We start from the raw sequence: 22650 nt of genomic DNA on the forward strand, positions 1-22650 counted from the left end.
AGTGCCAGGCAGAAGCGTAGCTAGGTGGGGCCAGGGGGGCATGGGCCCCCACAGATTAAGCCCTGGCCCCCTCTACTTTTGACCCCCCCTCCCCTGCCACCGCCACCAGGTACCTTTGCTGGCGGGGGTCCCCAACCCCCGCCAGCCTAAGTCTTCTTCAGCGCCGGTCGACTCCGGCGCCTTTGCTGATGATCTGTTTCTGACTCCTGACGTCCTGCATGGGGCTACATACAGTACGTGCACGCAGGATGTCAGGAGTTAGAAACAGATCATCAGCGAAGGCGCTGGAGTCGACAGGCACTGAAGAAGACTTCGGTGGGCGGGGGTTGGAGACCCCCGCCAGCAAAGGTACCTGGCGGTGACGGGGGAGGGTCGTCGGCTTGGGGAGGCGGGATAAATTGTGCCCCCCCACACCTCGGGCTCTGGACCCCCCTCCCGCCGATGTCTGGCTACACCCCTGGTGCCAGGTCTCATTAATAGATAGAAGGTTCAGGATCAGGGTCTACCATTGGTGCATTTATGCAACCAGGAATCTGTGATGTTCCCAGCTTCATTAATGCATATGAAAGTACTGTGGGGTTTTCTAACCTACATAAAGGATATTGTAATGTACTTCTGGCAGGTTAAAGTCCCTCAACAGTGCTCCCCCTTTTCATTCCCACCTTTTGTGTGTCTTCAGCCAGAAGTCTGTCCAGTTCTTCAATTTGACTCAGATGTGTATAGGTTGGCCCTCAGCATCACCAATATTTCAGTCACTTTGATATTATTTTTCACATACTGAACTAGTAGTTTCCTCTTCTCTGCCATCTCTGTACTTTCTAAAAACATTACAGCCTGTTGATAGCAACACACATGTTGACCCGAGCACTCTCCACTTTTCTGCCTTCCGACTCTAACTCACTTGCATCTTTCCCTCCCACGTCTTCAGCTGCTGCCGCCTCTTTTTCCTTTCCAGCTGCTAAATTCCCAGTGTTTCTCTAAGAAAATTTGTCCAAAATGCTGGAGATTTAAGGGAACAGAGCTCTCTTCATATTATAATGTACTGGAGAGCTGATCTCACTGACAGAGCTGCTATGATAAGGTCTGTTAATCACAATGAAACTGTGGCTGAGAGTGTCCAGTTTGTTCTTCCAGACATTGGTCACATTCAAGGATGTTGCTGCTTATTTCTTGGAAGTGGAGTGGAACATTCTGGAAGAATGGCAGAAGGAGCTTTACAAGAAGGTCATCAAGGAGATTCATGGGATCCTCATATCACGAGGTAAATATCCTTCTTATAATCGAAACCCTCAATCTGGAGTGTCATTTAATGTCCTGTATTAGTTTAGGTCATTATGCATGTTTAATGTCTTTTTCAGCAAGCACCCTTGTGTACTGGTATAGAGAGTAGTATGAGAGAGTGAGTGAATGTGAGTGAGTGAATGTTAGTATGGTTACTAGTATTATGCACTTGATTTAAAGTTGAATAATTGAATAAATTTGTTTTGCTTATATTTAGAAAGCAGTTGTTAAATTCTTAGAACTGTTATCATTAGTCAAAACCTTATAATCGAAAGAGAAAAACGCCTATATTGCGACCCAAATCAGGAGATGGGCGTCTTTCTCCCATGGGCACCCAAATCGGTATAATCGAAAGCCAATTTTGGGCGTTTCCAACTGCAATCCGTCACGGAAACGGGTAAAGTTGACGGGGGAATGTCGGAGGCGTGGTGAAGGCGGAACTGGGTTGTGGTTATCGGCCGAGGAGAGATGGGCGTCTTTAGCTGATAATCGAAAATAAAAAGGCGTTTTTACCGCGATTTTGGGGTCACTTTTTTGGACCCTTTTTTTTCCACGAAGTCCCAAAAAAGTGCCCCAACTGACCAGATGACCACTGGAGGGAATTGGGGATGACCTCCCCGGACAAACCCAGGGGTCATTAACCCCCTCCCACCAAAAAAAACCCACTTTAAAAACTTTTTTTCCAGCCTCAAATTCCGTACCCACCTCCATGACAGCAGAATGTGTTCTATCCTGTGACAGCCTTTCCCTGGTTCTGATGTGGCTCTCGGGTGAGTGTGACACCTTTTCTGTTATGCGCACTGCAGAGTCACATCAGCAATGCATTGTGGTGGGTGTAGGGTATTGGGCTCCGTGATTCCACTAGCTTGTGGCAAATGCTCACGATGTTGGTAGTTGGTAGGCTCTACTCCCATGGTGCTTTTCCCCCTGCTTACTGGGTCAGAGTGTGCCCTGTTTTGTTTCCGGTAGTCCATGAGGTAGTGGCCATTTTTGTAAGACAGTTTTAGATCCCTTTCACGTGTTAGCCACGTTACAGAACTTAGTTCTTACCTTGAATGTGGCTGAAAGAGGGCAATGTACACCATTCTGCCAGCTCTGACATACTGCTCATCTCAGTACCAGGGAGACTCTTTGCCAGTGGGGCACAACCTCTGATCTGCAGTTAACTGTGAGTAAGCATGCTTATTCCAATAAAGGACGTTTTCGGAGAGATTAGTCTTCAGGTGTCAACTGGTGTGCCAATGTTATATAGCAGCAAGAAGTCCTAGAGGCCTGCGTGTATGCAGGTCCCTGGAGCACTTTAGTGGGTACCGCAGTGCACTTCAGCCAGGTGGACCCAGGCCCATCCCCCCCTACCTGTAACACTTGTGCTGGTAAATGGGAGGTCTCCAAAACCCACTGTACCCCCATGTAGGTGCCCCTTCACCCCTAAGAGCTATGGTAGTGTTGTACATTTGTGGGTAGTGGGTTTTGGGGGAGGGGAGTTGGGTGCTCAGCACCCGTGGAAAGGGAGCTATGCATGTGGGAGCTGTTTCTGAAGTCCACCGCACTGACCTCTAGGGTGCCCAGTTGGTGTCCTGGCATATCAGGGGGGCCAGTGTACTACGAATCCTGGCCCCTCCCACGACCAAATGGCTCGGATTAGGACGTTTTTGAGCTGGGTGTTTTTAGTTTCCATTATCGCTAAAAAAACAAACGCCCAGCTGAAAAACATCCATTATTTCGAAAATACGGTCTGTCCTGCCCCTTCATGTACCCGTTCTCGGAGATAGACGCCCATGGAGATGGGCGTTCGCGTTCGATTATGCCCCTCCACGTCTTCTCTAACTACCACACAGGCACATTAGAAGTCAGTGGTTGAAAATTCTCAGATTCCAGGTACCATGGGCATCTGAAATTTAGAGCCTAGCTTCTGATGCCATCCGATATCCAACAGGAGCCAGTGAAAGACCTTAAGATAGAGGCTTCATACAAGATCTGCTGGAGGCTGTCTTCTATTTTTATACAACAAAAATTTGGTACAGAAACCAGGAGGATGATTTACTTCTCAGATTTCTTGCTGATAACTAAAAGATCTGTATAAGAGCATGAGATGTCAGCTGCATGCTAGTCAGTTATACTGTACAATGTGTAACCCCCTTCTGATAGCAGCAGATGTCACCGAAAGCCCGACATCTGCAAATCCTCCATCTAGGAGGGCCATGAAAAGAAATGTCTGTACCAGCAAATCTCCAAGGTTCAATCTAACTTAAGTGGCAGGCTGTAGCTGCCTGTTCTCTCCAAGCTTTTTAGACAAATACCCAAACCCCATATATAGACAAACATACACTTCTCCATCAGAAGAGGAAACGCCTAGAACCTCCACATGGATTCTACCAATACAATTTAAATATCATTTTCCTATTTTCTTTTGACAGGTTATTCAATTGTTAATCCTGATGTTACGCTGAAGATTAAAAAAGAAAATGAGAAATATTTTGCACAACACTGTGAATTGGAGGGAAAAGAAGACCTGAATGACCCCACCAAGAGTAAGCAACTGCTTTAGATTTAAAGGGCTTTGCGTTTTCAGATCACAGGAGATGAGTCACTGACATCAAGCATTTAGAGGTCCTTTTACTAAGGTACGCTAACTGATTTAATGCATGCTAATGATTAGCTTATGCTAAATGCTAAGAAGCCTATAGATATAAAATGCACATGCTAAATCCATTAACACACCTTATTAAAAGGACACCTTACAGGCTTAAAATCTATTTCCTAATATAATATTATCAGATCTAGACGTGTTTTGTCATAACAGGCCTTCCGATTGTGACATCTGTATTCTCACTGAGTGTTAAACAAGAGGAAAATCTCCCCTTCTTGGATCATCCTGAATCAGAGACACCTGTAACAAGTAAGTACAAAATTCTTCCAGCTCATCTTTACTACGGTCGGTCTGGACCATTTAAGAATTCAGTACTGGTGGGATAAAAGGTATTATCCTCTCTCTTCCTTCCGCTGTCCATTCCCCTACTTTGAAGTAAGCTTCCCACAGCAGGGGCGTAGCCAGACAGCAGATTTTGGGTGGGCCTAGTCAAGAAGTAGGTGGGCACCAAGTGTTCTCCTCCCCCCCCCCCCCCCAATGCGATGAGGCCAGTATCAGCAGCTTAGGAAGGTTAGACTGCTGTGTTTTCAGCACCATCAGGGGAGGTCTTCAGCTGGCGAAGCTTGGGATCCCCACTAGCTAGCACTAAATATGTGCTGCTGTTGGGTGGGCCTGAGCCCTAAGTGGATGGGCCCAGGCCCACCTGTGGCTACGCCACTGTTCCACAGAGACAGAGGAGGCACCTGATGGAGCTGAGTGTCCTGAAATGTAATGGGGCTGAAAAATCTGTATTGTTGAAAGGGCTGATGGTGGTGGAGAGGTTTCTCCATTGTTGAGGGAGTCACAGTTTATGAAGGGAAAAGGAAATGGAATGGGACTTGATATACCTCCTTTCTGTGGTTTTTGCAACTACATTCAAAGCGGTTTACAAGATTGGCCTGAACACAATGGACGCATGGGCAAACTCATTCCAACTGAAACTTAACACTGAAAAGACTCATTGCCTCATCCTTTCATCTCAACATAATAAGTATAAACCTGCAACCTTAAATATCCCAAACCACTCCCTCCCGATTTCGGATAGCCTAAAACTACTTGGTGTCATAATTGATCGAAACCTGACACTTGAAAACCAAGTAAACTCCACTATAAAGAAAATGTTTTATTCAATGTGGAGACTTACTTAAACGCATAAAACCTTTTTTCCCACGAGATGTATTTTGCAACCTAATACAATCAATGGGTTCTAAGTCATCTAGATTACTGTAACGGAATCTATGCAGGTTGTACAGAACTACTAACTAAGAAACTTCAGACTGCCCAGAATACAGCAGCTAGATTGATTTCCGGGAAGTCAAAATTTAAAAGTGCCAAACCCCTTTGTGAAAAATTGCATTGGCTTCCCACCAAGGAACGCATTGCCTTTAAAGTTTGCACTCTGGTACACAAGATCATTTACGGCGAAGTCCCTGAATACATGCTGAACCTAATAAATCTGCCACCTAGAAATAGTACCGATTTATCCAGAACTTATTTAAATTTACATTATCCAAAATGCAATGGTCTTAAATACAAATCTACTTATGCATCCAGCTTCTCTTATATAAGTACAAAACTATGGAATGCATTACCTAAAACCGTTAAATCAATTCAGAACCACCTCAGCTTCAGGAAGACACTGAAAACCACCTTGTTTAAGAAGGCCTATTCCCTAGACCCAACTTAATTTTCTTATTTCTGCGACATACCGGAACTATGGACCATACTTGGACTCTTAATCTGGTCCGAGTACCGGGCTCAGCAGCGCTCTACCCAGTGGTGTGCTGGTAAATTTTTAACAACAGGCTCTCTCCCCGGTCCACCTCGGCGCCCCCCCATCCACCTCTGTGCCCCCCAAAATTGCAGAGCTGGCTATAGCCAGTGGGTGGGGCGCAATGCATTACTCTCTCCAGGAAAAAAAAATTAAATGATTCCAGGTTCCAATCTAATTCATGTTTAATGTGGGATAAAATGCCATAAATAAGTAAATAAATATAAACTTTTAATGTTGAGCACCTGATTCTCAAAGGGAACATATTCCAAACACTATAATGAAAATAAAATGATTTTTTTCTACCTTTGTTGTCTGGTGACTGCTTTTCTGATCATGCTGGCCCAGTATCCGATTCTGCTGCTATCTGTCCTCTTAACTCTGTTTCCAGGGCTTCCTTTCCATTTATTTCTTTCCTTTCCTCCTTTCTTCTTCATTTTTGGTCCTCAGCGTCTGCCTATTTTCTTTATCCATGTGCAGTTTTTCTCCTCTCTTCCTTTTCCCTTATCTTATCTCCTTCCTCACTCTTTCCTCCCCTCCATCCATGTCCAGCATTTATTCTCTCTCCCCTCCTCTCCCCCTGCCCTCCATCCACCCATGGCCAGCAGTGACCCTCCTCTTCCCTGCCCAGCATGCACCCATACCCAGCGACCCTTCTCTCCCCTGCCCTCCATCCACCCATGGCCAGCGACCCTTCTCTCCCCTGCCCTCCATCCACCCATGCTCAGCAGTGACCCTCCTTTCCCCTGTCCTCCATCCACCCATTCCCAGCAGTGACCCTCCTTTCCCCTGTCCTCCATCCACCCATTCCCAGCAGTGATCCTTCTCCCCCCTGCCCTCCATCCACCCATTCCCAGCAGTGACCCTCCTTTCCCCTGCCCTCCATCCACCCATTCCCAGCAGTGGCCCTCCTTTCCCCTGCCCTCCATCCACCATTCCCAGCAGTGACCCTCCTCTCCCCTGCCCTCCATCCACCCATGTCCAGCAGCTTCCTTCTCTCCCCTGCCACCCCCTCCCGACTTGTTTCACAAATTCTCCTGTTTCCTCCCTCCCGATCCGGTCCCTCACCGACCCTACCTTAGCCATCAAATTCTTCAGGGCAGGCAGTGTTGCCTGCCCGCTGCCATCGCTGACTTTCCTCCGCCACCCGATCGCGCTTCAAAATGGCCGCCGAGACTTACAGAAGTCTCGCGAAGCCGCCTCTTGAAGTCTCGGCGGCCATTTTTAAAGCGCAAACAGGCGGCGGAGGAAAGTCAGAGATAGCAGCGGGCAGGCAACACTGCCTGCCCCGAAGAATTCGATAGTAAAGGTAGGATCTGTGAGGGACTGGATCCGGAGGGTGGAGGGAGGGAGAGCCGGCTCGTCCTTTCCAACAACCGGCTCGCAAGTCCGGCCAAAATTTAACAACCGGATCTTGCGAGCCGGAGCGAGCCGGCTCCAGCACACCACTGGCTCTACCTGGTACAAGAACTCACAAGTCTGACACCATGTAACTTCCTTGAGTGTCCCCTACTCTTTGTACTTTTGGAATGAGTAAAAAATCGATTTACTTCTACTCGTTCGACACCACTCAGGATTTTGTAGACCTCAACCATATCTCCCCTCATCCGTCTCTTTTCCAAGCTGAAGAACCCTAACCTCTTTAGCCTTTCCTCATACGAGAGGAGTTCCACCCCCTTTCTCATTTTGGTCACTCTTCTTTGAACCTTTTCTAATTCTGCTTTTTTGAGATACAGCGACCAGAACTGAATGCAATACTCAAGGTGCAGGCGCACCATTGAGCAATACAAAGGCATTATAGTATTTTCGGTCTTATTCACCATCCCTTTCCTAATAATTCCTAGCATCCTGTTTGCTTTTTTGGCCTTTGCCGCCGCACACTGAGCAAAAGATTTCAGCGTATTATCTACAACGACACCTAGATCTTTTCTGACCCCCAAGGTGAACCCTAGCATCAGGTAACTATGATTTGGATTATTCCTTCCGATGTGCATCATGACTTTCCATTATGTTTATGCAGTAGTAGTATCCGGTACCTCTTGAGGAAAAGAGTTACTCACCTCAGTATAAAAATGATCACGCTCTGAAGTAACTTTTTACTTCTTTTTACTTCTTTAACAGGCTCCCACAATGTCAAGCCTGACATTTTAATCCGATTTGAGCAAGAGGGATTCAGGACTGAGGTTCCAGGATCTAAGGAAAGAGGAAATCTGACCAGCACAGGCACATGTGAGGAACTGCATGAAGCAGGTGATGTAGCTCGGATTAAAGATAGTAATGAACTGATATAAATGTTTCCTACAAGAAAGACTCCTCATCTGAATCAGGCATAATAAGAATGAGGTGTTATAATTGAGCCTGAAAATAGGTGGGAAAATGTGGGATACAAAAGCAACAATAAAATAATAATCATAACCCCTGCTTCTAACATCTGTTGTGTAGATCATGTATTTGCTCTATTTCCCTTATTTTTGTTACTTTTCTCCTTTCATTGTCAGGTCTGTTTTTTTTTTTATTTAATTTTTTTGTTTTTCTTCCTTCTCTTTTTCTTATAATCCCTCACCATTTCCCCCTGACTCTCTCCTTTCTCTTCATCTTCTTTCAACACCTACTGTCTCATCTTTTATCTGTTAAATCTTCCTTATATCTCTATTTCTGATCTCTCTGTGCTTCTCCAAGGTGTTGTGGGTTTTGTTCTATGTGAGATAGGCAGTGCTGCTAGTTGGAGAGAAAACAGGCAGGATGGTCTTACTGTAAGAGGCTGGAGGAAAGGAGAAAAGGCAAGGGGATCAGCAGGAAGATAGAAGAAGGATGTCTATATTGATAGTACAAGAAGGAAAGGAGGCAGGAAGGACCACACTGACAGCAGTAGGAGGTGGGAGTGAGGCAGAATGACTCAATGTGGCATCAGCAGGATGGAGAGAGGCAGGAAGGAAAAGAGACCCTGCCTCAATTGAGGTAAGAAAATGGATAGAGGTAGATAAGCCCTGTAGACGCAATACAGTTACACTCTGGGGTGTTATTAGGGTACCTGACACATATTGTAAATTCTGAAAGAAATAGGTCCTAGACAAGACCAGCATTAGTGAGTGTAGGTGCAAATGTATTCACCTTATCCTTAGATCCAAGCCCACTGCGCCAAAATAATAGAAGGAACTAACCCTACACCCAAATAATATAAAAATTGGGCAATTTTATTTACAATAGCAGCAAACATGGTATAAGGAAAACAGAAATAAAACAAAGTCAGACCCATTACAGAGATAACTTAGAGTAAACGCCATAAATCCCTAACTAGACTCTGAAGTACAAAGAGTCACTCCAACCCCAGAGCACTAATACAAAGATACATGGCACATAACCTGATGCAGTCCTTCAGATCAGAAGTCAGTAGTTCCTCAGATGTCCATCTGGTCCCAATGCAGATCTTGCCCTCAGATGTGATGTTGACACTGCAGCCTTATCTCTGATAAGAGCTCCCTTTTTATAGAGAAACCAGAGGCTTTATCTGTACTGCTGACGTACTTTCTATCATTGGAGAACATAAACAAGTACATGTTGACCAGACACTGTGTCTCCAAGAGTCCTGCATTGACGTCAATTCAGATATCAGCCTGCTTGTTCCGAAACATTGTGACCTTGTCAGCAGCTTCCAAGTACAATAAACAAGAGTTGTTGTTCTTCTGTTATATTTGATGATTCCATATATTTCTATAGATGAAATGTCTGAGTTTGCATATAGTAATCAGGTTGTTAATGCTGGATTATGCCATGTATGCATGAGACCATATATGTGGCAACATATACGTACATGGACGGCTGGGCATAATGTTCATAGTGCTTGCTTTTCTCCTACAGCCCCTTGATCAAAGCAGCAGGAAGGGGAAAGGGAGGTTGACCACCAGTATTCATATCAGGAGATAGAAAAGTTGAATAACCCACCTGCTTGGCAGTAGGAAAAGGATACAGGAAGACCCATATTGGTAGCACCTGGTTGAAGGGGGGTGAGATTCTATAACAAAGGGCATATTCTGCAGCAGCTTTCATTACCATAGGACCATATTTTGTGTTGAATGTCATGGTTCATTTTCAGAGCTACAGAAGGTCCTTAACTCCTTACACCAGGATACTTATATTTTCAAAGCTCATAATGTTCCCATTATCTCAGTATTAGCGAAATATTACTTTTCTTAGATCTTAAGTTTTCCTTTAAATTTGAAGTTATTTTTCCATTCTTCTTACAGGCAGCCAAAGTTACCCTGCTGAACCCACAGTACAGATTCTAAAAATGGAAGAGGTTTCTGTTAGTGACCAGCTGGAGGGAGGAAAGGAGGATACTGATACCAAGAGCGGTGAGCCAAGAATTCCTTTATAATAAAATCCTGTCCATGTGCCATGGAGTATTTCTTAATTTTCACATGGACAGTAAATGTTACTAGTGATTTTCAGTTACATTTTTGTAGTTTTCTTAAGCTACCATGTGTGAGGTTCAGAGACCAGGTTTCCAGTAGGGTGTTCAGAGTCTTTGGTTAGTGAATTTAAGTGAAGGGAATCGTTGCAGAAAGGAGGATGAGATCAGGATGTGGGTTTTTTTTGGGGGGGGGGTCCTCAATTTATATTGCCAAATTCTGTCTTTCTTCAAAATCTATCAACACCAAGGATACCCAATGCTGTCAATCACAATTCTCTCCTCCTATTAACGACCTAAATTCAACTTTCCTCCGCCACCCCCCCCAACCATCCAACAGAGTATGCCAACACACAATTAGGTGTCAAGATTTTCAAGTTTGTCCACAAAGTGATGTCATAATGCTGTCAACTTGCTTGTAACGTAAATCTCTCTAATACACTGCAACCACATAGATGGCACTTATGTCTGATTCCAGAGTTGTACAATCACACATCATGAAGCTAAGCACTACTAAACCAAGAATTTATTTTCATAGTAGCCCCACCCTTCCATCAGATCATTCAGGAGGCATAAGCTCAGAGGAAGGGTTATATCTCTTCCAAATTGCTCTTTATTAGCTTACCTACTTCTGAACAGAATTCACTCATTCTTGGGCACTCCCACCACAGGTGAAAGTAGTCTCCCAGTTGCCTGCACAGTTTCCGACACCCTCCGTCACCCTTCTAGAACCATTTCAGCAAAAGAGTAGGTGTGACATTTGCTCTATATGGAAAGTTTGTAACCATTCTCCAAAACGTTTGCTGAAATAGTAACTTTAGCTGTAGCTAGAAAGGTCTCTGGCCAGTTCACTTCTTCTATCCCCATTTTTAGAACGGCTTCCCATGTTTTAAGGTAGGCAGGCTTAATAATACTGTAGGTGGAGCCATTAATGCTTCACACAGCCTGGAAAGCAGCTTCTTTATCCCAGGTTTCTTCAGGACCTCCTCATATGGGGTCATCTTAGCTCCAAGATGTATCTGCAGCGTATGATGCAAATTATAATGCATAACTTGCATATAATACAGGAAGTTTATGTCCCCCAATTCATATTTCTCTTTTAGCTCAGCAAAACTGACTAGCTCACCTCCTTCTTTTATTAATTGTCCCATTCAATAAAAGCCCTTTTGTGCCACCTTCTATAAGCGTCACAAGATGACCCTGGCCCAAAGGCCTCATAACTTAGAGAATCCCACTGAGTAAACTTCTTAATCCACACCAGTTCCATCTTTACATCATTCTAGATTAGCATCTTACATTAGATAAAAGGAGTTTTTGTTACCCCGATAATTCCCAGTGGTTGAAGTATCTGGCCAAAATAAGGCAAGGGCCATATTTTGCTGTAGCTGCACCCATTGCTCCTGATGTCCATTCGACAAGTAGTTGAGCTGCTCTGCAATATCCACCAAGTTTAGCACACCCAGCCCTTCCATCAATTTTGGCAAATGTAATAGTTCCCATTGTATTCTCTGGGGGTATCATTTCCAAATAAACCCCAAATTATGCTTTTGCAACACCCTAAGAATGTTGCTGTGAATTTCCAGTGAGAGAACTTAAACCAACCTGAGCACAATGTTCTTCTTCATGCTTGCCACCCATCCAAACCACGTCAGGTTTATCTCCTAACAGAGGAGAATAATTCAGTCTGTATTATAAACCCCCAGGTACATGAGACACTCAGTTGCCCATATAACAGGAAAAGCATCCTTCAGCTCAACTTCTTCCTCCTTACTCAAGCAAACCTCTAGAGCTTCTGATGTGTTATGTCCACCTTGAAGCCAGAAATCCTAGAGAAGTCGTACATTTTAGTCATCAATAACGGGAAAGGGAAATGGGACTTGATATACCACTTTTCTGTGGTTTTTGCAACTACATTCAAAGCGGTTTACATAGTATATTCAGGTACTTATTTTGTACCAGGGGCAATGGAGGGTTAAGTGACTTGCCCAGAGTCACAAGGAGTTGCAGTGGGACTCAAACTCAGTTCAGTCCACTGCACTAACCACTAACCACTAGGCTACTCCTCCGACAAGGAGAACCTAGGGTTAGCAATCGCAATCAGGACATCATCAGCACACAGGACAACCTTTGGTTCTAGATCCCTTCTAATGATCTGTCCAATATCTGCATTCCTTCTAATATGTTCTGCTAAAAGCTATATCATGAGGGCTAAGAGGAATGGAAATAAAGGCAACCGTATCTTGTGCTTGTCCCTATCTAGAAAGTATTTGAATAGAGGTCAACTCAGATTTTCACTTGATGCTTGAAATTGAGACATTCTGTTCAACCTTACCTGGATGATAGAAGCATAGAAAGATAGAAAAATGAAGGCAAATGGCCTGTCCAGTCTGTCTATCCATCCAGGCCATCTACTATCCCTTACTTTCCCTTAGCGATCCCATGTACTTGTCCCAAGTTTGCTTGAATTCTGATACAGTCTTCATCTCCACCACTTCTACTGGGAGGTGTATATAAAGTCCCAAAATGGTTCATATTGGTTGGAGCATTCCAATTCGGTATTTTAAAAACCAACAACATGAATTTAAATAAAGAAGCCAGTGTAAGGTATATAAAAATGGGGTGACTCAGTTCCTTATTGCACAACAATGTGAAATGGAGGGGAAAGAAAGCATGATTGACCCCAGCACGAGTAAGTGAATGTTTTAGAGTTAAAGGGTTTTACATTTTCAGATCAGAGGAGATGGGTCAACATCATAAAAGATGTAGAAACTCAAAATCCATTTTCTAATATACGATTATTAGGGAACGCTGAATACTCCTTGTTGTGTTTATTTTCTCATCACAGGCTTTCCAATTGTAACGTCTGTGTTCTCATTGAGCATTAAACAAGAGGACGAAATCCCCTTCATGGATCATCCTGAATCAGAGACATCTGAACAGACTCACCCTCCTGTAACAGGCAAGTAGAAAACTTACTTTTTATTTTATTTATTATCCATGTTTATAAAACTGTCGTATGGATGGCACATTAATATTATTCAACAAGTACAGTAGAATAAAGACAAGAAAGAACAGTAATACTGAGAAGAGAAAATCTAAGATCGGCAAAATCCATGTAAAGAAAATAAAAATAGAAAACATTTTAATACTGATTCAACAGAAACAATAGGGAAGGAGGAGGAAGAGGTGCCATGACTCCTTTGCTTACAGCAGAGATCTGCGTATGATGGATCGGAGCTTTTCCTGGGACACTCCAGATCAGGTCTGTGCACGAGTTGCAGGGACTCTTCTTGGTTTTCCCTTTCCGAACGGTGGGAAAAGTTAGAGGCAGAAGTGAAACAGAGTTTTTAGTTGCCTTTTTTCAGCTGTTCTCTGACATGGCTAAACAGGAGAACCAGAGTCTCAGACCCTGTAGCCTGTGTAGACGCCCTAACGCCAGCTCCGAGCTGGCATAGTAGGGTTTCCAGCGGTAAAGACACCCTTGTTTGCTGCACTTTTGACCACGGGTACGGATGTCCCACCCTCGTGAAGGTCACTGCTATGGTACTTCCCTCTTGTCCGGAGGAATGCTAAGGATTGAGAGATGTGGTCTTACCTGCTCATTTTCATTTCCTCACTTCCTCCAGAGTAGTTCAGAACCAGCCCAGAGCTGATTCTTCCATGGACACATGATTCTATTACAGAAAATAGTCTACTGAGTGTATACGAATTGGCAGCACAAGACGAAACAAAACTGGCCATGAACTGGTTATGTTTTCAGAAAAAATGACACTTGAATTTTCTAGTGTTAGTGTCTTGATTCTAAGGAATATGATGGAAGGGTTGAGGGGCCTATTCATCTAGCATTATTATGGAGATTCTGACATAAAGGGAACCTGCACATGGCATTTATAAGCTTATTTTGAGGCTAGTGTTTTCTTAGTCTTCAACTGCTGGTAAGAGTGCAGAACCAACTCCTCTGAACTGGATGGATCGAACTTTATGGATCGACCTGGAACGAGATGGAAGTTGTATCCACACGGGGGTTATGTACAGACCTCCGGCACAAACGGAAAAGATAGGCAAGGATCTGATAGAAGATATTCAAAAGATTGGTATGAAAGGGGAGGTGCTACTGTTGGGAATTTCAACTTGTCTGATGTGGATTGGAACGTCCTGGCTGCGGAACTGGAAAGAAGTAAGGAGATTGTTGACGACTGTCAAAGTGCCTTGCTTAGACAAATGGTGACGGAACCCACAAGGGAAAGGTCGATGCTGGATCTAGTGCTCACGAATGGTGGAAGTGTTTCCAATATCCGGGTGGGTGCCTACCTAATAGTGATCATCACACCATATGGTTTGATATAAGGGCAAAGGCGGAATGTGGAAGCACAAAGCTCAAAGTACTGGATTTCAGAGGTATTGATTTTGATAAAATGGGGGAAAACCTGAAGAAGGAGCTGTTGGAGTGGGAAGGCATAGGAGAAGTGGAAAATCAGTGGTCAAAGCTAAAGGCTGCTATAAATATGGCAACTGATCTTTATGTGAGGAAAGTAAACAAAACCAAGAGAAACAGGAAGCCTATATGGTTCTCCAAACATGTTGCTGAAAAAATAAGAGCAAAAGAGGCTTTGTTCAAGAAATACAAAAGAACACAACGAGAGAATCACGGAAAAGATTATCGGATTAAAGAAGCGAAGAGGGAAATAAGGCTAGCGAAAGCGCGAGCAGAAATTGCTAAAGATGCAAAGAGAGGTGACAAGACCTTTTTCAGATATATTGAAGAAAGGAGAAAAGATAGGAATGGAATTGCGAGACTGAAACATAATGAGAATGGTTATGGGGGGAGTGATGAAGATAAAGCAAACGTGCTAAACAATTACTTCTCTTCAGTATTCATGGAGGAAAATCCTGGAGAAGGACCGCGGTTGACTGCCGAGGGAATATCTTAGAATGGCGTGGATACTACTCCGTTTATAGAAGAAAGTGTTTATAAACATCTGGCGAATCTGAAGGTGGACAAAGCTATGGGGCCGGATGGGATACATCCCAGGATACTGATGGAGCTCAGGGAGGTCCTGACGGGACCTCTTAAAGATTTATTTAATAGATCTTTAGAGACGGGAGAGGTTCCGCAGGATTGAAGACGAGCTGATGTGGTCCCTCTTCACAAAAGTGGAGATGGGGAAGAAGTGGGAAACTACAGACCAGTAAGTTTCACGTTGGTGGTAGGAAAAATAACGGAGTCGCTGCTGAAGGAAAGGATAGTTGACTTTCTAGAAGCCAACAGGTTGCAGGATCCAAGGCAACATGGCTTTACCAATGAAAATCCTGCCGAACGAATCTCATTGACTTCTTTGACTGGGTGACCAAAGAACTGAATGAAGGACGTGCGCTATTTGTAATCTACTTGGATTTCAGCAAAGCCTTTGATACGGTCCGCCACAGAAGACTCGTGACTAAGCTGAAAGGGCTGAACTTAGGACCAAAAGTGGTGAACTGGATAGGAAACTGGTTCACCAACAGGTGGCAAAGGGTGGTGGTAAATAATGGAATCCGCTTGGAGAAAAGGAAGGTGAGCAGTGGAGTTCCTCAGGGGTCGGTGCTGGGGCCTATTCTGTTTAATATATTTGTGAGAGATATTACTGAAGGTTTGGAATGAAAAGTTTGCCTTTTTGCAGATGACAAGAAGATAGCCAATAGAGTGGATACCCTGGAGAAACGATGAGAAGGGATCTCCAAAAGCTAGAAGAATGGTCGAGTGAGAAGGGATCTCCAAAAGCTAGAAGAATGGTCGAGGGTCTGGCAGTTAAAATTTAATTCCTTTAGTGAAGTACTCACACAAATTGTATATATTTTGTTTCATCAAACTAACATTTGTTTATCACATGTGCCCTAACAAACGAAAGCACCTCGGAACTCACTTGATCTATCACTCACTTGTGCACACACCTGCAATCCACTCATTACTAACACCATTCACAACTTCAAACAGCAATAGTCACAGAACTCAAATCACTCGTTGAACAGCAGATGACATATTAATATTATACATTCTTATAAAAAACCCTATTAAAGGTCAAACTTGGAGTCAACCCCCCCAAAAAAGATTGACACCAATCCTTATGTCCAAACTAGTTTCCAACTGTAGTGTTTGAGTACGTAGATAGAAAAACTTTTTTTTTCCCAACTTCCAACTAAATGCTGCAATACTTCTTCATTCAGTGGGTTATTGCCCATCAATTTTCTCAGACGGATCACATAAGAGTTTGTTTGGGGAACAAACTCTTATGTGACCCGTCTGAGAAAATTGATGGGCAATAACCCACTGAATGAAGATGTATTGCAGCATTTAGTTGGAAGTTGGAAAAAAAAGTTTTTCTATCGTTTGTTAGGGCACATGTGATAAATAAATGTTGGTTTGATGAAACAAAATATATACAATTTGTGTGAGTACTTCACTAAAGGACTTAGAATATTGTACTCTATGATTAGAGGTTTTCCCCTAAATATATAGTCTAGTTAAAATTTAATGCCAAGAAGTGCAGAATGATACATTTGGGGTGCAGATACCCAAAAGAGAGATACTGGATAGGAAGGGAGAGATTAGTAAGCTCAACTCAGTAGAGAGACTTTGGGGTGTTGGTGTCGGAGGATATGAAGGTGAAGAAACAATGTGACAAGGCGACGGCCGTGGACGGAAGGATGCTAGGCTACATATTATTATTATTAGCATTTGTATAGCGCTACCAGACGCACGCAGCGCTGAACACCTGATACAAAGAGACAGTCCCTGCTCAAAAGAGCTTACAATCTAAAAGAGAGGGATATAACCAGCAGAAGAAAGGAGGTGTTGATGCCCCTCTACAAGTCGTTGGTGAGGCCCTACTAGGAGTATTGTATTCAGTTTTGGAGGCCGTATCTTGCTAAAAATGTAAAAAGACTGGAAGCGATGGAAAGAAAAGCTACAAAAATGGTTTGGGATTTGCGTTGCAAACCGTATGAGTAGAGACTTGCTGACCTGAACGTGTAGACCTTGGAGGAAAGGAGAAACAGAGGTGACATGATACAGACGTTCAAATATTTGAAAGGTATTAATCCGCAAATGAACCTTTTCCGGAGACAGGAAGCTGGTAGAACTAGAGGACGTGAACTGAGGTTGAAGGGGGGGTAGACTCAGGAGTAATGTCAGGAAGTATTTTTTCACGGAAAGGGTGGTAGATACGTGAAATGCCCTCCAGCGGAAGTTGAGATGAAAACGGTAATGGAATTCATACATGTGTGGGATAAACACAAAGGAATCCTGTTTAGAAGGAATGGATCTACGGAATATTAGTGGAGATTAGGTGGCAGTGCCAGTAATTGGAGAATAAAACCAATGCTGGGTGGACTTCTACGGTCTGCGCCCTGATCATGGCTGAATAGATATGGATGGGCTGGAGTGTAAATTTTAAGGGGCTTCGACGTTAGCTTCAGAACATTTAGTACAGGAACAGTGCTGGGCAAACTTTTACGGTCTTTGCCCTGAGAAAGGCAGGGACAAATCAAACTACATTTAAAGTAGCACATACCATGTAAAATGAGTTTATCTTGTTGGGCAGACTGGATGGTCTGTTCAGGTCTTTATCGGCCGTCATTTACTATGTTACTGTTCTGGAGCAACTAAAGGAAAGAAAATTAGCAAGGAAAACCAAATTTCTCCCTATATAAGTAGAGGAGTGTGGTAGCCGTGATATAGGCAGCCGAGACCCCTTGGGCATATAGGTTATCTGATATTTACAATAATAACAGAATAATAATCACCCGACACATGGTATTTTCTTTATATGGCACAACTTGGCCGCAGCTTTATTTAGATATAACATATATATAACCCTATATAAGATAAGCAAATAGTTTCATATAGTGTGTAGGCAGAATACTGGCATTTACACACATATTTGGGGATATCAAAATATTGATGCATGCAATGAGTGTGTAACTGTGAACAATTAGTTTATAGAATTTCCATTTATATGCTGTAGAAATAGGCTCAGATAGGCACCTGTTTGACCACAGCTAGGCGACTTAAAAAATTACCCTCATTGGATCACACCTAAAACATCGGCGCCAAACGAAATACGCCTAGGCGTATTTTATAAAGTACTTAATAGAATAAGCCTAAATTTCCACGCAGTTTATAGAATATTCCGATCGCCCATCCATGCGACTAAATTTAGTCAAGGGCAGTTATGCCAAGTAAAACTTGGTCTAAATGCTGACACCTAAATTAGGCACAGACCGGGTGTAACAATGTGCATATATTTTAGAAACGCCCATGGCCTGCCCATTCCATGCCCATGGCCACGCGCCCTTTTCAAATATGCGACTTAGAATTTGCATGCATCTTGTGTGTGTAAATCGTAATTAATGTCGGTGTCAATAATTGCTTGTTAAGTGGCAATTATCAGTGCTGATTGGTGACAGGATTTGTGCACGCAACATAAGTTACGTTATATAGAATCTGGGGGATTATGGGTTAATCTTACCTTTATCTTGAAGCAAATGAAGTTATAAATAAACTGAAAGACCACAGGCCTGACCTTCTGAGACCCAGATCCCCAAAACATCCCAGCAGGTTGTTGAAGAAAATTTTGTATAGTGACTGTAATCAGTGAAGGGTCATTGCAGAGACTGGAGATGAGAATGACATATACAGGACCAGCAGGATGAGATCGGTCATGCTCTGTTATTCTCTGTTTATGTGCTGTAGCCTATCTATTCCTGTGTTCATTCAACACTGCTTTCTGTTATGTGTCGTGGAGGGGCATTTTCGATAGAACGTCTAAATCAGAATTTGGACTTTTTACAAAAACGTCCAAATTCTGAAAAGGAAAGAAGGGCATTTTCGAAAAAGATAGACGTCTATCTTTTGTGTTTGAAAATGCTATGGGCTTCCTTTTTTTTTTTTTGTCCATTTGCGAACAAAAAGACATCCAAATGCAAGACATCCAAAACAGAGGAAGAGTGGCTTAATGGTTAGTTCAGCAGGCTTTGATCCTGGCAACATGGTTTCAATTTCCATTGCTGCTCCTTATGACTTTGGGTAAGTCAAATGCACAAGGGGCATTTATGGATATGACATACAAAAAACATCCAAAATCAGAACAGGAAAGGTAATTTTCTTTAAAAAAAATATATATATATATCTTTTCCTTTTGAAAGTGCTGTTTGTAAAAATGTTTTGTGATTTAGGGGAGTTAGGGGAGGTGATCCTGGAGTCCCTCCAGTGGTCATCTAGTCATTTGGAGCATCTCATGTGTAGAGTAAAGGAGTAGCCTAGTGGTTAGTGCAGCAGACTTTGATCCTGTGGGAGTGGGTTCAATTCCCACTGCAGCTATTCATTATGAAAACAAGTCTAGCTCAAAATGTCTTAGTCTTGGACATTTTTGTTTTGTTCCAATATGGCTGAAATACGTCTAAGCCCAAGTCTCGCCTTGAACACACCCCTGGCACACCCCTTTGAGATTTAGACGTCCTTCTGACGGATTTCAGAGAAAGATATCTAAAAATGGGTTTTGAAAATACTGATTTGGACCTCTTGGTGAGATAAACCTCTATATGCAGACATGTCACTTTTTGGATGTTTTTCTCTTTTGAAAATGAGCCTGATAGTAAACCTTAGCCAAGCAAATCTCTTTTCAAATAATCATACGGGGATTTCCTTAGATATGTCCTTTTCCATAGCGGTAAAATTAAATATCATACTCTCATTTTTATCCAACAGATGCTGGATTTATGAAAAGCAACCTGCAACAGCATAAAATAACTCACACAGGAAAGAAACCATTTAAATGTTGTGAATGTAATAAATTGTTCAAAAAGAAAAGTGAACTGCAACGGCATAAAGTGATACACACAGGGGACAAACCATTTAAATGTCCTGAATGTGATAAATGGTTCAAAAGGAAAAGTGCAATGCTACGTCATAAGATGACTCACACAGGAGACAAACTATTTAAATGTTCTGTATGTGATAAATTGTTCAAAAAGAAAGCTGAGCTGCAACAGCATAAGGTGACTCACACAGGAGAGAAGCCATTTAAATGTTCTGAATGTGATAAATGCTATAAAAGGAAAAGTGAGCTGAAACGGCATAAGGTGACTCATACAGGAGACAAGCCATTTAAATGTTCTGAATGTGATAAATGCTTTAAAAGAAAAGGTGCGATGAAACAGCATAAGGTGACTCATACAGGAGAAAAACCCTTTAAATGTTCTGGATGTGATAAATGCTTTAAAAGTAAAGGTGAGCTGAAACTGCATAAGGTGATTCACACAGGAGACAAGCCATTTAATTGTTCTGAATGTGATAAATGCTTTAAAAGGAAAATTGAGCTGCTACGGCATAAGGTGACTCACACAGGAGACAAACCCTTTAAATGTTCTGAATGTGATAAATGCTTTAAAAGGAAAAGTGATCTGCAACTGCATAAGGTGATTCACACAGGAGACAAGCCATTTAATTGTTCCGAATGTGATAAATGCTTTACAAGGAAAATTGAGGTACAACGGCATAAGGTGACTCACACAGGAGAAAAACCCTTTAAATGTTCTGAATGTGATAGACGTTTCAGCAGCAATGCCTATCTACGAGTGCATGTGGAGGGGCATTTCGAATATAATGTGTAAAATCTGAATAGGAAAGAAGGTCATTTTCAAAGAAGAAAAATGTTTATCTTTTGTTTTTGAAAATACCATTCCGAACAATGTTTTGTGATTTGGACGGTTTGTTTTTTGGTCCATTTAGGAAAAAAAAATGTCCAAGTGCAAACTCATAAAATCAAGCCATTGGGATGTAGGAGGAGCCAGCATTTTCAATACACCGGTCCCCCTGACATCCCAGGACAGCAATAGGGCACCCTAAAGGGCACTGCAGTGGACTTCTTAAAATGCTCCCAGGTACACATCTGACCATTGCTCCCTTACCTTGTGTGCTGAGCCCCCCAAAACCCACTACCCTCAACAGTACACCACTACCATAGCCCTTACAGCTGAAAGGGGGCACCTATATGTGGGTACAGTGGGTTTCTGGTGAGTTTTGGAGGGCTCACAGTTTCCTCCACAAGTGTAACAGGTAGAGGTGGTAGAAGCCTGGGTCCACCTGTCTGTAGTGCACTGCACCCAACACTAGACTATTCCAGGGACCTGCATGCTGTTTTAATGGACCCGAGTATAATATCTGAGGCTGGCATAGAGGTTGGTAAGTAATGTTTTTCATCACATTTTTGGAAGGTGGGAGGGGGTTGGTGACCACTGGGGGAATAAGGGGATGTCATTCCTGATTTCTTCTAGTGGTCATCTGGTTACTTAGGGCACCTTTTTGTGCCTTATTCGTAATGAAAACAGGTCTAGTTCAAAACGTCTAAGTTTTAGTCCTGGACTGTTTTGTGTCTTAAGAACACCCAAGTTCTGCCCTGAACACACTTCTGACACTCCCCCATTGAGGTTTAGACGCACTTCTGGCGAACTTCAGAGAAAAATGTTTAAAAATGCTGATTTGGGTGATTTTGTGAGAAAAACGTCCACATGTAGACATGCCACTTTTTGGACATTTTTCTCTTTTGAAAATGAGCCCAACAGTGACTCACATGAAAGACAAACCATTTAAATGTTCTCAATGTCATAAGTGGTTCAAAAGGAAAGGTGAGCTGCAACAGCATAAAGTGACTCACTATTTAAATGTTCTGAATGTGACAAATGTTTCAGAAGCAAAGCTGAGCTGCAAAAGAATGAAATGACTAACAGAGGCTGCCAGAAAAGCGAGTAACACCAGAACGGAATTGACTATAGAGGTGTTGGTCCCAAGCGATTACTTGGTGAATTGTGTGGACAGAGAAAAGATCCTCAAGTACCAAGGAATGCTGTCTGAGACTAAGAAAATGTTGCACAAAAATACGGATATATTTTCTATTGTTTTGGGTACCACAAGCTTGATAAAAAAAAAAAACTCTCCTAAGTACATCTGGATAAGCTGCCCACGTATATTACATCTTATTAACTACAGAAAGAAGTTCTCTTTGGCACAATGCAAGTACTACAGTGAGTGTTAGCAGTACATTTGAGAGACTGAGATCATTCTCCACACTCCTTGTCTTAGGAGTAAAGTTCATTATTGTCTTGGGATGCACAAAAATAACTCATTTGGAGAATTTGCAGACTATGGACCTTTCCTCCAGGAACTTGTCCAAACCTTTTGTAAATCCAGATATTCTAACCAGTGTTACTACATCCTCCGTCAAAGAGTTTCAGAGCTTAACTATTTGTTGAGTGAAAAAAAAATATTTCCTCCTTTTTGTTATAATAAATGCCAATAGAATATATGATTATATAGACTCCAATAACATCTTGGAAATAGCGCAGAAGGGCGATAAGAGAAAAGCACATGGAACAAAAGATCAGTTAATGTTGAATAAAGCCATCTTGGCCAGTGCTAAGAAAAGCAGAAATCTTAGTATAGCGTGGATTACCTATATGAAAGCCTTTGATACTGGCCTGCATTCCTGGATAATAAATTGCCTAAGGAGAAACATTTGAATATTT

At 42.6% G+C, this 22650-nt stretch overlaps 2 protein-coding genes across 3 annotated transcripts in view; one reads left to right on the forward strand and one right to left on the reverse strand.

The window, feature by feature from the left end:
- The window catches only part of CCDC170 (coiled-coil domain containing 170), a 164292-nt gene that overhangs the window by 102896 nt on the left and 38746 nt on the right, over positions 1-22650 (reverse strand). The gene's annotated exons all lie outside the window — the stretch shown is intronic.
- LOC115466901 (zinc finger protein 141-like) lies at positions 819-20749 on the forward strand. 2 transcript variants are annotated; one of them, XM_030198475.1, is made up of 7 exons: positions 819-1261; positions 3699-3812; positions 4085-4180; positions 7803-7931; positions 9926-10033; positions 12935-13048; positions 19835-20749. In XM_030198475.1, the coding sequence occupies exons 1-7, from the start codon at positions 1096-1098 to the stop codon at positions 20737-20739; spliced, it is 1632 nt and encodes a 543-aa protein (XP_030054335.1). In that variant the 5' UTR covers positions 819-1095; the 3' UTR covers positions 20740-20749. The 2 variants fall into 2 exon arrangements, with proteins under 2 accessions (XP_030054335.1, XP_030054336.1); XM_030198476.1 differs by lacking the exon at positions 4085-4180.

This window comes from Microcaecilia unicolor, chromosome 3 (assembly GCF_901765095.1).
Source record: "Microcaecilia unicolor chromosome 3, aMicUni1.1, whole genome shotgun sequence".
In the NCBI taxonomy this organism is placed as follows: domain Eukaryota; kingdom Metazoa; phylum Chordata; class Amphibia; order Gymnophiona; family Siphonopidae; genus Microcaecilia; species Microcaecilia unicolor.